We start from the raw sequence: 14423 nt of genomic DNA, 5'->3' as shown, positions 1-14423 counted from the left end.
TCAAACCTTCCACAATTCATTTAGGCGTTTTCATTAAAACGCCAAACCCATTTTTCTTTGCCCTATAATGCCCTATAATGCCCTATGTAATGGAGAAGGGGGCGTTTTTTTTGCCCTATAATGCCCCATAATGCCCCACTACACATGGTCTAACCACATCAATTTTCTTTTAAAACAACACTTATCCGAAACGTACGCAAAAATGATATATTCATCGATATTATTGTTTACGTTCATATGTATATTTTTTATTAAAGTACTGCAATCTATACATGAAAATATTTCCCCTCCTCTAGAAAAGAAGGTTCAAGATCCATCATTGAATCACTCCACACCAGTCTCTTCTTCTCGGTCGTGCAATTATGATGTATTTCTTAGTTTTAGAGGAAAAGACACCCGTAAGACCTTTGTTGATCATTTCTACTCGGCCCTTGTAGATCGGCAGATCTGTACTTACAAGGACGATGAAACACTTTCTCGTGGTGAATCCATTGGCCCCTCTCTCTTCAAGGCTATAGAAGAATGACGAATTGCTGTCATAATATTCTCTAAAAACTATACAAATTCTTCTTGGTGTTTGGATGAACTTGCATATATCATGAAATGTAGAGATGAGAGAGGTCTTATCGTTATGCCCGTATTCTATGATGTGGATCCCTCAGAACTGAGAAAACAAAAAAGGGATTTTGGAAAAGCATTTGCTAAACAAAACACAACCAAAGTTGAATCATGGAGAAAAGCACTTGTCGATGCAAGTGAAATTGCTGGATGGGAAACCAAAAACATCGCGAATGGGTAATTTTCCGTGTATTTGTTTGAAGTCTATATACAAAAAAGGAACTTAGTATTATATAATGTACATACATATAGAAGCTATTATTTTATTTAGGGGCGGACCTAGTAAAAAAATAGTGTATTTTATAGGGCAAAATCCCGTCTGCACTCCTTGAAAATTTGGTTAAACCCCTCGTCCGCACACCTTGAAAATATTTTCTGGGTCTGATTTTGTTGACTATTATTTATGTATAAGCTTGTGAGACTAATTGAGCTTCCGGTTAAGGTCTAACAACCACAACAAGGATAGTATATGTAGATTTCAAAGTTATCCAGATTTACCACATCACTTTATTGGATTGGAGAATCTATTAGATAATTATACTTATATTATAATCTAGATAGTGTGACATATTATGTTTATTTATTTATAAGGGTGGAGATACAATAGGAAGTTTATTTGGCTAGGAAGGATAGGAAGTGATCTTGACCATTCATTAAGTTAATCAAGGGCTAAGATTAAATCAGGGAAATTGAAAAGAATAAAAGAGGCGCGTGAGTTTGTTCAAGGGCATTCTAGTCAATCCAAGCCAATAGTTTCTCTCTCCTCCAATTCCCCCCCATTTTTTAAACGTTAATAACTCTTTCATACGACATTATTTTTTTATAAAAATTGCACCAAAAAAACGAGCGTTTTTTTTCTTTAAAACGAGTATACTATTGCTATATTTAAAAAAAAAAAATTAAAACCCAGTTGCGTAAAACGCAATAGAAAAACCACCAGTTACGTAAAACGCAATGAAAAAAAAAACCTAAAAAATGACATTTTTCTAAAACGCAATGCACCAAAAACACAAAGAAATGACTTATTTGTAAAACGCAATGGCCAGAAAACACACAGAAATGTCTTATTTGTAAAACGCAATGGCCAGAAAACACATAAAAATGTGTTCTACCTAAAACGCAATGCACCAAAAACACAAAGAAATGACTTATTTGTAAAACGCAATGGCCAGAAAACACACAGAAATGTCTTATTTGTAAAACGCAATGGCCAGAAAACACATAAAAATGTGTTCTACCTAAAACGCAATGCACCAAAAACACAAAGAAATGACTTATTTGTAAAACGCAATGGCCAGAAAACACACAGAAATGTCTTATTTGTAAAACGCAATGGCCAGAAAACACATAAAAATGTGTTTTACCTAAAACGCAATGCACCAAAAACACAAAGAAATGTCTTATATGTAAAACGCAATGGCCAGAAAACACTTAAAAATGACTCATTCTAAAACGCAATGGACTGAAAACACCTAAAAAATGTGTCACTGTGAACTGTCTGAATTGTCTACGAATTACTGTCTTCGAAATGAGCCAATTTATGGAAAATTAATTTTTCTGATGCGTTTTTAGTACAGCAATTTAATCGAAAAAATTAATCGCAATGGCCAGCTCAACCCCAGCCAGGGGCTCTGCCCCTTGGACCCCGCCAGGGGCTGCCGCCCCTGGGACCCCGCTACCGGGGGCTGCCGCCCCCGGACCCCCGCAAAGATTGTAAAACGCAATGACTAAATCAAAAACCCAGATCATGAAAATGAAATTAAAGAATTTCTTACATGGATCGAAGCCGATTTCTTCATCAATTGACAAAATTTGAATGATAGAAACACTTATCAACGCTCGAATCGAACGAATCGAGTGATTATCTCCAAAATCACCGGAAAAAACGAGATTTTTTTATGAAATTAAACTGGGTTTTCTTCAAAAAAAGCTAAAGAACACGTTGATCGGGTTCTGAATCATTGATTGGTGATGAAAATCGCACTATAATGTAGTGATTATTGAGATAGAAAGTGAAGAAATAGTTGAAGATGGTGGGTTTTGAAAATGGTGGGTTTTTGAATTTACTGGGTTTTGAAAAAGGAAGAAGAAGGAGTTGGATTGACTAAAATACCCTTTCTCTTTATTTTAAAATTTGCCACATGTCATAATCCTATGGCTTCCTATCCTTCCTAGCGAAAATTAACTTCCTATTTGATCTTTTCCCTATTACTATAGTTTGTGGCGGTTAAACTGTTCGGCCGCTCGTATATGTATTTTTCATTCTGTATCATTGTAACTATCAATTCATATTACGTATGAACAAGTTTATTCTCTAAACCCTAGAAGATCCAACAAAGTGGTATCAGAGCCACACACACATCGATCACATCTCTATCAAAACACGAATCCAGATCTCGTTTCTTGATCCAATTATTCACTGTCTCAAGATGATTCCAACAACCGGATATCAAACTCAAATTCCTAAATTAACAGGACAAAACTATTATCACTGGAATATTCAGATGAGGGTTTTGTTAGAATCTCAGGAATTATGGAGTATCGTAGAAGATGGATATAAAGAATTAGGAACAAATTCTTCGGAAGAAGCCATAGCCGCATACAGAGATTCTGCAAAAAAGGATAGAAGAGCGCTGCACATCATCTTTCAGTCGGTAAACGAAATGGTTTTCGAACGTATAGCAATGGCAAAAACGTCTAAGGAAGCATGGATCACACTGCACAAATCCTACAGGGGAGAAAATCGCGTAAGAACGGTAAAATTACAAACCCTTAGATGCAGTTTTGATTCTTTAAAAATGAAAGAAAACAAAACCGTTGAAGATTACTTCAACAGAACGACTTTGATTGTTAATCAACTACGGATGAATGAAGAAAATATTAGCGAACAACGTGTAGTAGAAAAAATCTTAAGAAGTCTGACTCGAAATTTTGAATCTGTGGTTATTACCGTAGAAGAAACGAAAGATTTGGAAAATTTGTCCACCGAAGAACTCATGGGTATACTACAATCTCATGAACTTCGTATGAAATTATATGATGATGTTCCCATGGAACATGCATTTCAAATGCAGAATTCAAATATGGAAAAATCCGGACAGACAAGGGGACGGGGTAAGAATAAAGGTCGGAATTGGGGCTCTATTCGATGCTTTAATTGTCAGAAACTTGGGCATACGGCAAAGTTCTGTCCAAGGAAAGACGAAAATGATAAGTCTGACAATGCACTAATTCATAAGGAAGATGAATTAGATGAGCCTCAAGAAGATACCATGTTCATGATTTTTAACATGGAAGAAAAGGATAAGGAAGATTGCTGGTATTTAGACAGCGGATGCAGCAATCATATGACAGGCAATAAAGGTTTGTTTGTCAAGTTAGATGATTCACTTCAAAAGGAGGTGAGAACGGGCGATGATAAACGATTAGAAGTTCAAGGAGTCGGGGAAGTAATGATCTCGATCAAAGGTCAGAAAAAGAAAGTTCAAAACGTGTTTTATGTAAAAGGATTAAAACACAACTTACTAAGTATAGGTCAACTATTGCAAAAAGGTTATAAAGTAGAATTTATTAAGGAACAATGTATCATTAAGGATACGAATGACAGGATTATAGGGATCATTAAGATGACCAATAACAAGATGTTTCCTTTGAATCCTGGAAATGACATATCACTTGCTCTGTCCATGACGACAACCGATGTCTCTACATTATGGCATGAACGATTTGGGCACGTAAACTACGACACTTTACGTGAAATGGGTAATAAAGACTTAGTTAAAGGAATGCCTAGTATCACAAAAACCACACATATTTGTGAAGGATGCGTCTCGGGTAAACATGCTAGAAAGCCGTTTCCAAAGAAATCAACTTGGCAAACTAGGGAACCGTTGCAAATCGTTCACACAGACATCTGCGGCCCCATGAAGACAGAGTCCATTAGTGGATGTAGGTATTTTATCACATTTATTGACGATTTTACGCGAAAGACATGGGTCTATTTTCTAAAGCTCAAATCGGAAGCTTTAAGTTATTTCAAACAATTTAGAGCGCTTGTAGAAAAACAGTCGGAATATAAAATAAAGACGTTAAGATCTGATCGGGGAGGTGAATATTGTGGCAAAGTATTTCAGGACTATTTAACATCAAACGGAATACAACATCAGTTGACGAATAGCTACACCCCTCAACAAAATGGGGTGGCAGAACGAAAAAATAGAACTTTGATGGAACTTAGTCGAAGTATGATAAATATGAAGAAGCTGCCATATAAGTACTGGGCCGAAGCGGTGGCTTGTACTACATACATATTGAACCGAACAGTTACGAAAACAAGGCCCAACATTACACCATATGAGGCTTGGAATGGACGAAAACCAAGTGTGGGGCACTTTAAAACATTCGGTTGTCTGGCCTATGTGCATATTCCGAAACAACTCCGTAGCAAGCTTGATGTAAAATCAGAAAAGGTAGTGTTTGTAGGGTACAGTACGACTACAAAAGGATATAAATTATATAATCCTCTCACAAACAAGCTCATAATCAGTAGAGATGTTATATTCGACGAAAACAAGACATGGATACCCGAGTATAATACTTCAACAATACCAGTATTGATAGATGATGATAACGGCTCAGCAACAAGGCTTCAAGCTAATCTAGAATCAGTACCAGAAATCCCGACTGAAATAGAACATTCCACTGAATGTTCTAATACGAATTCCAGTTCCTGCGAACATGAAGTAACTGAAACAGTTGACAACTCAGAATTAAGTAATCACCATGAGCCTGCAGAAGATTCTAACTCCTCAAGTAAGAGCAACGACAGTTCATCCTCTGATTCAGAGAATGAGGTTATCAAAACTCGAAGTCTTGGAAGTGTGTACAGAAGTACACGAGAACTCACTCAAGAAGAAACAGCTCAAAAATATGGTAACCATCACTCAGTCAACTATGTCTTTTATGCCAATACTGATCCTTCATCATATAAGGAAGCATGCAAAGATATGAAATGGCGAGAGGCTATGGACAAAGAAATAGAGTCCATACACAAAAATCAAACGTGGGAACTGGTAAATCCTCCAATAAATCAGAAACCAATTGGAGTAAAATGGATTTACAAAACGAAATTTGATGAGCATGGAAACGTGGATAAGTATAAAGCAAGACTGGTAGTAAAAGGGTATAAACAAAAGTATGGGATAGATTATCAAGAAGTCTTTGCTCCAGTAATTCGTTTTGAAACAGTTAGGATAGTTCTGGCACTAGCAGCAAGGAATGATTGGTACTTACATCAGATGGATGTAAAAACGGCATTCTTAAATGGAAATCTAAGTGAACAAGTATATGTGGAACAACCTGAAGGGTACATCAAGAAAGGACATGAAAAAAAGGTATGTCTTCTTAGACGAGCTCTGTATGGATTAAAACAAGCCCCTAGAGCCTGGTACAGTCGAATAGATAACTACTTCATGATAAATGGTTTTAAGAAGTGTACGTATGAACACACATTATTCATCAAGGATACCGATGAAGGAAAATTGGTAATATGTCTATATGTTGACGATTTAATCATAACAAGTAACTCTATGCACCTGGTCAATAAATTCAAAACCATGATGAAGAATGAGTTTGAGATGACCGATATGGGAAAATTACATTATTTTCTTGGAATGGAAGTTTCGTATGAAGATGGTAACATAATTCTTTCTCAAAGAAAATATATGCGAAGTCTATTAGAAAAGTATAGGATGACGGAATGTAATCCGGTCTCTACTCCAATGGAATATGGAGTAAAATTATCAAAAGAGGATTCGGATTCATTTGCTGATGAAGGAACCTATCGAAGTCTGGTCGGTAGTCTTATGTATCTCACAAACACCAGACCAGACATCACCTATGCAGTAACTAAGATCAGCAGGTACATGGAACATCCAAAGAAAAATCACTGGGAGGCAGGCAAACGAATTCTTAAATACATCAAAGGAACTCTTAATCAAGGCGTCACATTCTCGAAAGGTGGGCAAGGAAAACTGATCGGATACAGTGATAGTGATTACGCAGGAAATATAGATGACAGCAAAAGCACATCAGGTCATGTATTTCTCCTAGGGTCAAGTCCTATTTCCTGGCAATCCAAGAAACAGAAGGTTGTGGCATTATCATCTACAGAAGCAGAATACATGGCATTATCATTAGCGGGATGTCAAGCGATTTGGATCAAAGGCATACTAAATGAAATCCAAGGTGCGATAAAATACCCAATACCAGTTTATTGTGACAATAAGTCAACCATTTGCCTAGCAAAAGATCCAGTTTATCATGGGAAGAGTAAACATATTCGGATAAAGTATCATTTTATTCGAGATCTAATCAAGAAGGGAGAAGTGGAGGTAGTATTCTGTACAACTAAAGATCAAACCGCAGACATTATGACCAAAGCACTGCAGTACAAAGACTTCTCAAGATTAAAGATTCGTCTAAACATGGATACTATCTAGCTTACGGGAGGGTATTAGATAATTATACTTATATTATAATCTAGATAGTGTGACATATTATGTTTATTTATTTATAAACTATAGTTTGTGGCGGTTAAACTGTTCGGCCGCTCGTATATGTATTTTTCATTCTGTATCATTGTAACTATCAATTCATATTACGTATGAACAAGTTTATTCTCTAAACCCTAGAAGATCCAACAGAATCCACAAAGTATATTGATGGTCAATTATAATGGTCCAGGAGCATGCTTCCCATTTATTACTTGAAACTATATACTCTTTCTCTTAAAAACTAAATTGCTACAATTTGTACGTATTTTATTTCATTTGTGGAAGATCATAAAGCAAGAACTATCATAACATGTGTTTATGATAATTGTTTTGGTGCTTTTTTGTGGGGGTAAATTACCACTTTGTAAATTAATCTGAGCTTACTCTTATTATTCATTTATATCCAATCCGCAGGCATGAATCACAAGTCATCATAAACATTGTTGACTCAATTTTCAGCAGAGTGTTTCTTTTAAATTCAGATGTTCATGAAGAACTTAATGAAGAACTTATTGGAATGAGAGCTCGCTTGCAAGATTTGGCTTCACTATTAGACATTGGGTCCGATGGTGTGCGTATGGTTGGTATATGGGGGGTGGGGGGTAGTGGTAAGACTACTCTTGCGACTTCTTTTTACATGGAAAAATCTAAACATTTTCATGATCATTGTATTATTGAGAATATCCGGGAGGAATCGAGTAAATTTGGTTAGAAAAAATTGCAAGAGGATCTTTTATCAAGAGTTTTCAAAATAGAAGTGAAAGTGCAAAGTGTCACGGAAGGAAAACGTATGATAAGAAAAAAGATATCTAGTAGAAAGGTATTAGTAATTCTTGATGATGTTGATAAACTTAGCCAACCAGACGCGTTAGCCGGATCACATGATTGGTTTAGTAGTGGGAGCCGGATAATAATAACAACTAGAGATGAACATTTACTAAAAACTCACAGAGTAAACAGAGGTTTGTCATGTGAGATTATTATCACAAGACGAGTCTATCATGCTCTTTAAGAGACATGCATATAATGTAAAAGACCCGGTAGAAGATTACAAGACACTTTCATTACATGTGGTTTCTTATGCTGCTGGCCGGGCTTCCATTGGCACTTAAAAATTTTAGGTTCATTTCTGTATGATAAAAAGAAAAATGAGTGGCTGAGTACCTTGGCTAGACTAAAAGATATTCCAGAAATGGAAATTCTGGAAAAGCTCAAAATTAGCTATGATGGGCTTAAAACTGTGGAAAGAGAATTATTCTTGGATATTGCATGTTTCTACAGGAGAGAGTGGTTTAACATAGATGATGCAATGAAGATACTTGAAGCTTGTGATTTTCACCCTGAAATAGGGGTAGAGGTCTTGAGACAGAAGGCTCTTATCACTATTGTGGATAGTAGTTCGGGTCGTAAGTTTGATATGCATGATCTTGTTGAAGAAATGGGACACTATTGTTAGAGGATAACATCCTAAGAATCCTAAAAAACATAGCAGAGTTTGGAAAGATGAAGAAATCATAAACATGTGTTTCGGGGATGTAACAATGGTAAAAGTTAAGCTAACTAGCTTTTCAAGATATACATTATATGTGCACTTAATGATGCTTAGCTCATATATTATTTACTTCTTTATTGCAGGAAAATGACAAAATTGAAGCCATATATTATGATAATTATTCAAATTATCATGACCATTCATCACGCTTCTATAAGATTATCTCAAATATGAAGAAAATGAGGTGGCTTGTTGTAACTATGCGCGATGAAAAGTGTGGAGGGCCTACTTTTCTTTCAAATGAGTTGCGGTATTTTTTTTTATGGCAAGGGTATCCTGCAAGTCCATTCCCAAGCAGTTTCCAACCAATGAACCTTGTTGTTCTAAAATTGAGTAGCATGCAAAAAGAAATTTGGAAGGGTTTCAAGGTAATTTATCCTTAAATTTGTTGTTAGACGTGTGAATGGAGATGCTTAATCATGGGCCTAAATGTATAAGCATAAAGTTGAAGAATGCAACTTTAAGAGGGCATTAAATAACAAGCCAAAAACTTTGATATTAACTTATGTATACTTGATAGCATTACTAAAGAAGTTATTAAGTTATAAAACTAAGTGTTAAGATTATGATATTAACTCGTCTATACTTTATAGCATCTACCACACTTGAAAGTGCTTGAACTCGAGCATATGTATAAGCTACTCAGCACACCAGATTTTGATGGACTCCCGTGTCTTCAAAAGTTGATACTTTATGGATGTAATGAGCTAAAAGAGATTCACCCGTCACTTGAAAATCATACAAGTCTTGAATACATAAGTATATCTCTTTGTCCAAAGCTTCTTGAATTGCCAGAGCTCCCATCAAGTTTAGCTATTCTCCAAGCTGACTTTTGTGACTCACTTACAAGCCTTGTAGATTGTTACAAAAATTGTAAATGGTTATGTCAAGCCTCAATTATGGGAGGGAGTATCATAAATGATGGTGACAAGCTACTACAATTCATGCTTGAGGTATCTCTCCCCCTCTCACCCTTCCAACTTTCCTTTTTTTGATATTAATTAATTACGCTTCATAGATGCATATAATTTGAATGGTGATTAGAAATATAATGGATTTGTGTTATTTAATTAGGGAAAGGCTGTTGAAAATGGTTTTGTGCATCTTCGACTTCAAGGTGTTGAGGTTGTAAAGGGGTTTACACCTCATCTACTTAGAGGGAGTACATGCAGATTGCAACTTTCAGAGAATTCGTGCAATGAGTTTTCCGGTTTTCTAATGTGCGCTGTTTTATCATACAAGTCCGCTTGGGTAAGCAGGTCTTCAGTACAAATAAGTATGAATGAGGTGACGAGTGGTATGGATTCTCAAGATGTTGCGGTTTGGGAGGTGACGGACAATGGTAGTGATAAGCATACATTTATGTGGTTTGTTTCACTTGGTTCATTGAGACATGCTACATGGTGGAACCAAACACACAAATCTCTTTCGTTTGAAATTTATAACAACCCTCCTAGAACCCTTAATGTGACCCTAGATGTCCTAAAATATACCCCGTACATGAGAAACAAACCCGAAATACCTTTGTACTTGTGAAAAACAAGAAAAACAAAGTTTGGCAGTCGCTCGCGGGGCGCAACTAAGACCTCATTGGTCTGTCGCGGGGCGCGAGGAGCTATACATGCCGGACACACAATGCCGACACGTGTCAAGCCTATACTCGCTGACTAGTAAAGGCTATAGTCGACACGTAGTTTGTCGCGGGCCGCGAAGGCTGAAGCTTATGCTTACGCGGGTCGCGAGCCGCCATTCGATCAGCCTATAAATTGGGTCGACGAGCTCATTTGATCAAACGTTCAAAATCGAATTCTCTCTCTAAATTTCTGATAGAGAGTATTATACCCGGGCATAATACCCACTATAAGCGAAGCTCTGCCTCGTTGTAAGTATTATAACCCTGCTACTACCCTACACGATCGATTTAGGATTCCGTAACGCATGTCGGCTCTGCCCGACTCAGTCGTTGGAATTCTGTCTCGTGTTACACTCGATTGATCTAGGATTCCGTAATGCATGTCGGCTCTGTCTGACTCAGTCACTGGAATTCTGTCTCGAGTTGTACGGTTAATGTGATTTGGGTTATTTTACTAACACGTGTGCATTGTTTAATTTTAATAGATAATAACCAGGAAGCTTTAGTTTTACCTAATTCAACAATGTGAGTCATTCCCCTTTTATAAATTCTTTTTGTGAGTACATCTGCTTTTTGTAAAACTGTTTTTACAAAACCTGAAATGCTTTAAAATATAACTAACAGTGATTGAGTCTATGTATTCTTCAATTACTGACGGTATGTTGGGTTTTGTATACAAAATGTGAAAGACGTTACCATTGGACAAAGAGTTAGCCAATGAGTAATATGATCCACCAGTCAGGATTGACAGTACTGAATGAGTAATTATGTAGATATAAACATTGTAATCGCTCTCAATACTGTGAAATTATAAAAGCTGTTTTGATTAAAATGGGATGCACTCGCCATATTTCTTGCTAATAAAATGTTTTTAAACGCGTTTCAGGTAACAAAATGTAAAAGCCAATAGAAGCCAGCTGGAAAGCACTGAAGGCTTGGAAAAGTAGCTATAAAAGTTACCTAAATAAAAATGAGTTTTTGTTTTAAATAATTAGGGTTTATCCCTACAAATGTATTGTCAAATGAACTTGGTTTTTATCCCAATGATTTATTATTATAAAAGTTGGTGTTTTCCTCTGATAAAAATATTTCCTAACTACGGTCCTGATGTATTCCGCAGCCAAATTAATAAACACCGATACCACTAATCTGGATGTCTCGCGGCGCTCGCTCTTGGGTAGGGGTCGGGGGCTGCGACAAAATTGAAGATGAGTACAAGGAGCATTGTATTGCTTTTGGAGTCAGACCCGTTGACAAGAAAAGTAGGAGTGGTTTTAGGGTGTAATATGTGTACATACAAACCAACGGAGATTTTATTTGTTTATACCATTTCATACTCCATTCTATGGTCCCATCTCTATTTCTCCTCATGTCAAATAAATTAGGAGGACCATAATAAGAATTTCTATCATTATACAAAATGGGATATATGACTGAAACAAATGCATCACATGGTAGTTTTCTTTGGTCTAATAAGACATTCACAATGAAACACACCACCTTTAATATAACGTCTTCCAGGAGTATGCCTACTATCATGCGCATATTTTATATGGCCATTTCTAGTTGATGAGTCGGGACACCCGGACACGGTACCATTACCCTCGACGTTTAATGTTATTCAAGCAATACAGATTAAACCGGATTCTTATATTTATGAAAGCATTTGCCTATTTATATAATACCCACTCCAAGGAAGTTACCCCTGCAGCGCAGTTGGCTATCTTCATCCCGATGAGGTCTTTGGCTCGTGCTCAAACCCGGGTTCGAGTCTGAGGGACACCGGTGCCCAACTTCGGCTGGGTAATTTCACCACCATCCGGTAAGCTAGCTTGGGAGGGGGATGCCCTCCGCGGTCAGGGGCACCGTGCATCTACCCTTTTTTAGTACCCACTCCAAGTGGCTAATGCTAGATCCAAAGTTTTCAAATAAAAATAGGCTAAGAGTATTTACCTTTGCGTTTCGATTAATCACCACCAAACATAAAGTAAAAATGCACAAATAACACATAAGTAGCACACACACATAAAGCAATATACAGAACCTATAATTCAAGCTGCGAATGCGATTGCAATGCTATTAGCGATAAAGTGATAAATAGTTTAGCGATAAACATGCGATTAAACAACGATTATTATAGATACTCCACATAATACAACTAGAGCAAATAAAATACAGGATTCGATTACAAGTCAAGTAAGTACAGTCAGTAGTTAAGCGAGGAGTGACAGATCGCAATTAGCAATCTTTTCTTCCTTTGACTTTGACTTGTACTTTGACTTTTGAAACACGGGGTGTTACAACCTCCCCTAGTTTAGGGAATTTCGTCCTGAAATTAAGGCAGAGGCGTAACAAACAACTGTGGATACTTTGCCTTCATGTCACTTCGAGTTCCCAGGTGAACTCTACGTCGCGTTTGCCTTCCTAGCGAACCTTCACAATGGGAATGCGTGAGCGCATGAGCTTCTTGGTTTCTCGGTCCATGATCTCGACAGGCTTCTCCACAAAGTGTAATGTTTCGTCCACTTGTAGATCCTCAAGTGGCACATGTAAATCATGCTCGGTCAGGAACTTTCTGAGGTTCGAAACGTGGAAAGTCGGGTGGACGTTGCTAAGTTCCTCCGGTAGTTCGAGTCTGTAGGCCACCTTGCCGATCCTTTCTAGAATCTTAAAAGGTCCAACATATCGAGGCGCGAGCTTTCCTACCGAATCTGATCACACCCTTCCGAGGTGATACCTTTAGGAGTACGTGATCGCCAACGTCAAATTCAAGGGGCTTGCGGCGTCTATCGGCGTAACATTTCTGACGACTCCGAGCTTTCGGCAGATTATCTCGAATTTGGAGGATCTTGTCAGTCGTTTCTTGTAGCAGCTCATGACCGGTTATTTGTGCGTCTCCGATCTCGTGCCACACAATCGGCGATCGACATTTTCTTCCGTATAATGCTTCAAATGGTGCCATTTGAATGCTAGAATGATAACTGTTATTGTACGAGAATTCGACCAAAGGTATGTGTGTGTCCCAATTACCACCGAAATCTATGACACACGAGCGAAGCATGTCTTCAAGGGTACGAATCGTTCTTTCAGTCTGACCGTTGGTTTGGGGATGAAAAGCGGTACTTAGATTGAGAGTAGTACCGAGAGCAGATTGAAACGTTTCCTAAAGATGCGAGGTAAACCGACCATCGCGGTCAGAGATGATGTCGCGAGGCGTCCCATGTCGACAAATGATCTCGTTGGTGTAGATTCGGGCTAATTTTTCTACCTTAAAGTCTTCTCGTATCGGCAGAAAATGAGCAGATTTAGTCAAACAGTCAACGACAACCCAGATGCTGTCGTGACCTGATGGCGTGCGCAGGAGTTTCGTTATGATGTCCATAGCTATACTCTCCCATTTCCACATAGGGATCTCGGGTTGGACGAGCAAGCCAGAGGGTTTTTGCTGTTCGGCCTTGACTTTCGAGCAAGTCAGGCACTTCGAAACATAGATAGCGATGTCTTTCTTCATACCCGGCCACCAGTACTTGTAGCGAAGGTCTTGGTACATCTTGTCGGCACCGGGATGAATAGAATATCGAGACTTGTGGGCTTCATCCAGCAGAATTTGTCGTAAATTGGAGCGCTTGGGGATCCAAATTTGGTCTAGATAATGGAATATACCATTCGATTTATTCTCTAGCTGGGCGCCATCGTTAAGAATCCTTTCCTTCTTTAAGGTGCGTTCGGTGAAACAAGTGTTGAGCGTCGCGAATAAGAGTTTCAAGATGGTGTTGGGCTTGGGTATTATGAACGCTATGCAAATAGCTTCGTCTGCGTAGAGCATCGGCAACGACATTTGCTTTACCAGGGTGATAACGAATCTCATAGTCGTAATCGTTGAGAAGTTCTAGCCATCGGCGTTGGCGCATGTTCAGTTCTTTTTGGCTGAGGATGTGTTGTAGGCTTTTATAGTCTGTGAACACCGTACACTTGGTACCATAAAGATAGTGCCGCCAGATCTTCAATGCAAAAACAATTGCGCCTAGCTCGAGGTCGTGGGTTGTATAGTTCTTCTCGTGGATCT

General features: G+C 38.0%; 1 protein-coding gene across 1 annotated transcript; it reads left to right on the top strand.

The window, feature by feature from the left end:
• Positions 1-7824: 7824 nt before the first annotated feature.
• Positions 7825-10260, top strand: LOC118491403 (TMV resistance protein N-like). Its single transcript, XM_035989173.1, has 4 exons — positions 7825-8716; positions 8808-9092; positions 9318-9677; positions 9799-10260. The coding sequence occupies exons 1-4, from the start codon at positions 8693-8695 to the stop codon at positions 10258-10260; spliced, it is 1131 nt and encodes a 376-aa protein (XP_035845066.1). The 5' UTR covers positions 7825-8692.
• The last annotated feature ends 4163 nt before the right edge of the window (positions 10261-14423 follow it).

Source organism: Helianthus annuus, chromosome 4 (assembly GCF_002127325.2).
Source record: "Helianthus annuus cultivar XRQ/B chromosome 4, HanXRQr2.0-SUNRISE, whole genome shotgun sequence".
In the NCBI taxonomy this organism is placed as follows: Eukaryota; Viridiplantae; Streptophyta; class Magnoliopsida; order Asterales; family Asteraceae; genus Helianthus; species Helianthus annuus.
This window is presented reverse-complemented; position numbering and strand designations above follow the sequence as displayed.

Excerpts from the sequence above, each read along its gene's own strand:
- LOC118491403 (XM_035989173.1), top strand. The coding sequence starts at position 8,693 with ATGTGTTTCGGGGATGTAACAATG. Across the intron at positions 8,717-8,807 it reads GTTTCGGGGATGTAACAATG|GAAAATGACAAAATTGAAGC; the intron begins GTAAAAGTTAAG and ends TCTTTATTGCAG. Across the intron at positions 9,678-9,798 it reads TACTACAATTCATGCTTGAG|GGAAAGGCTGTTGAAAATGG; the intron begins GTATCTCTCCCC and ends TTATTTAATTAG.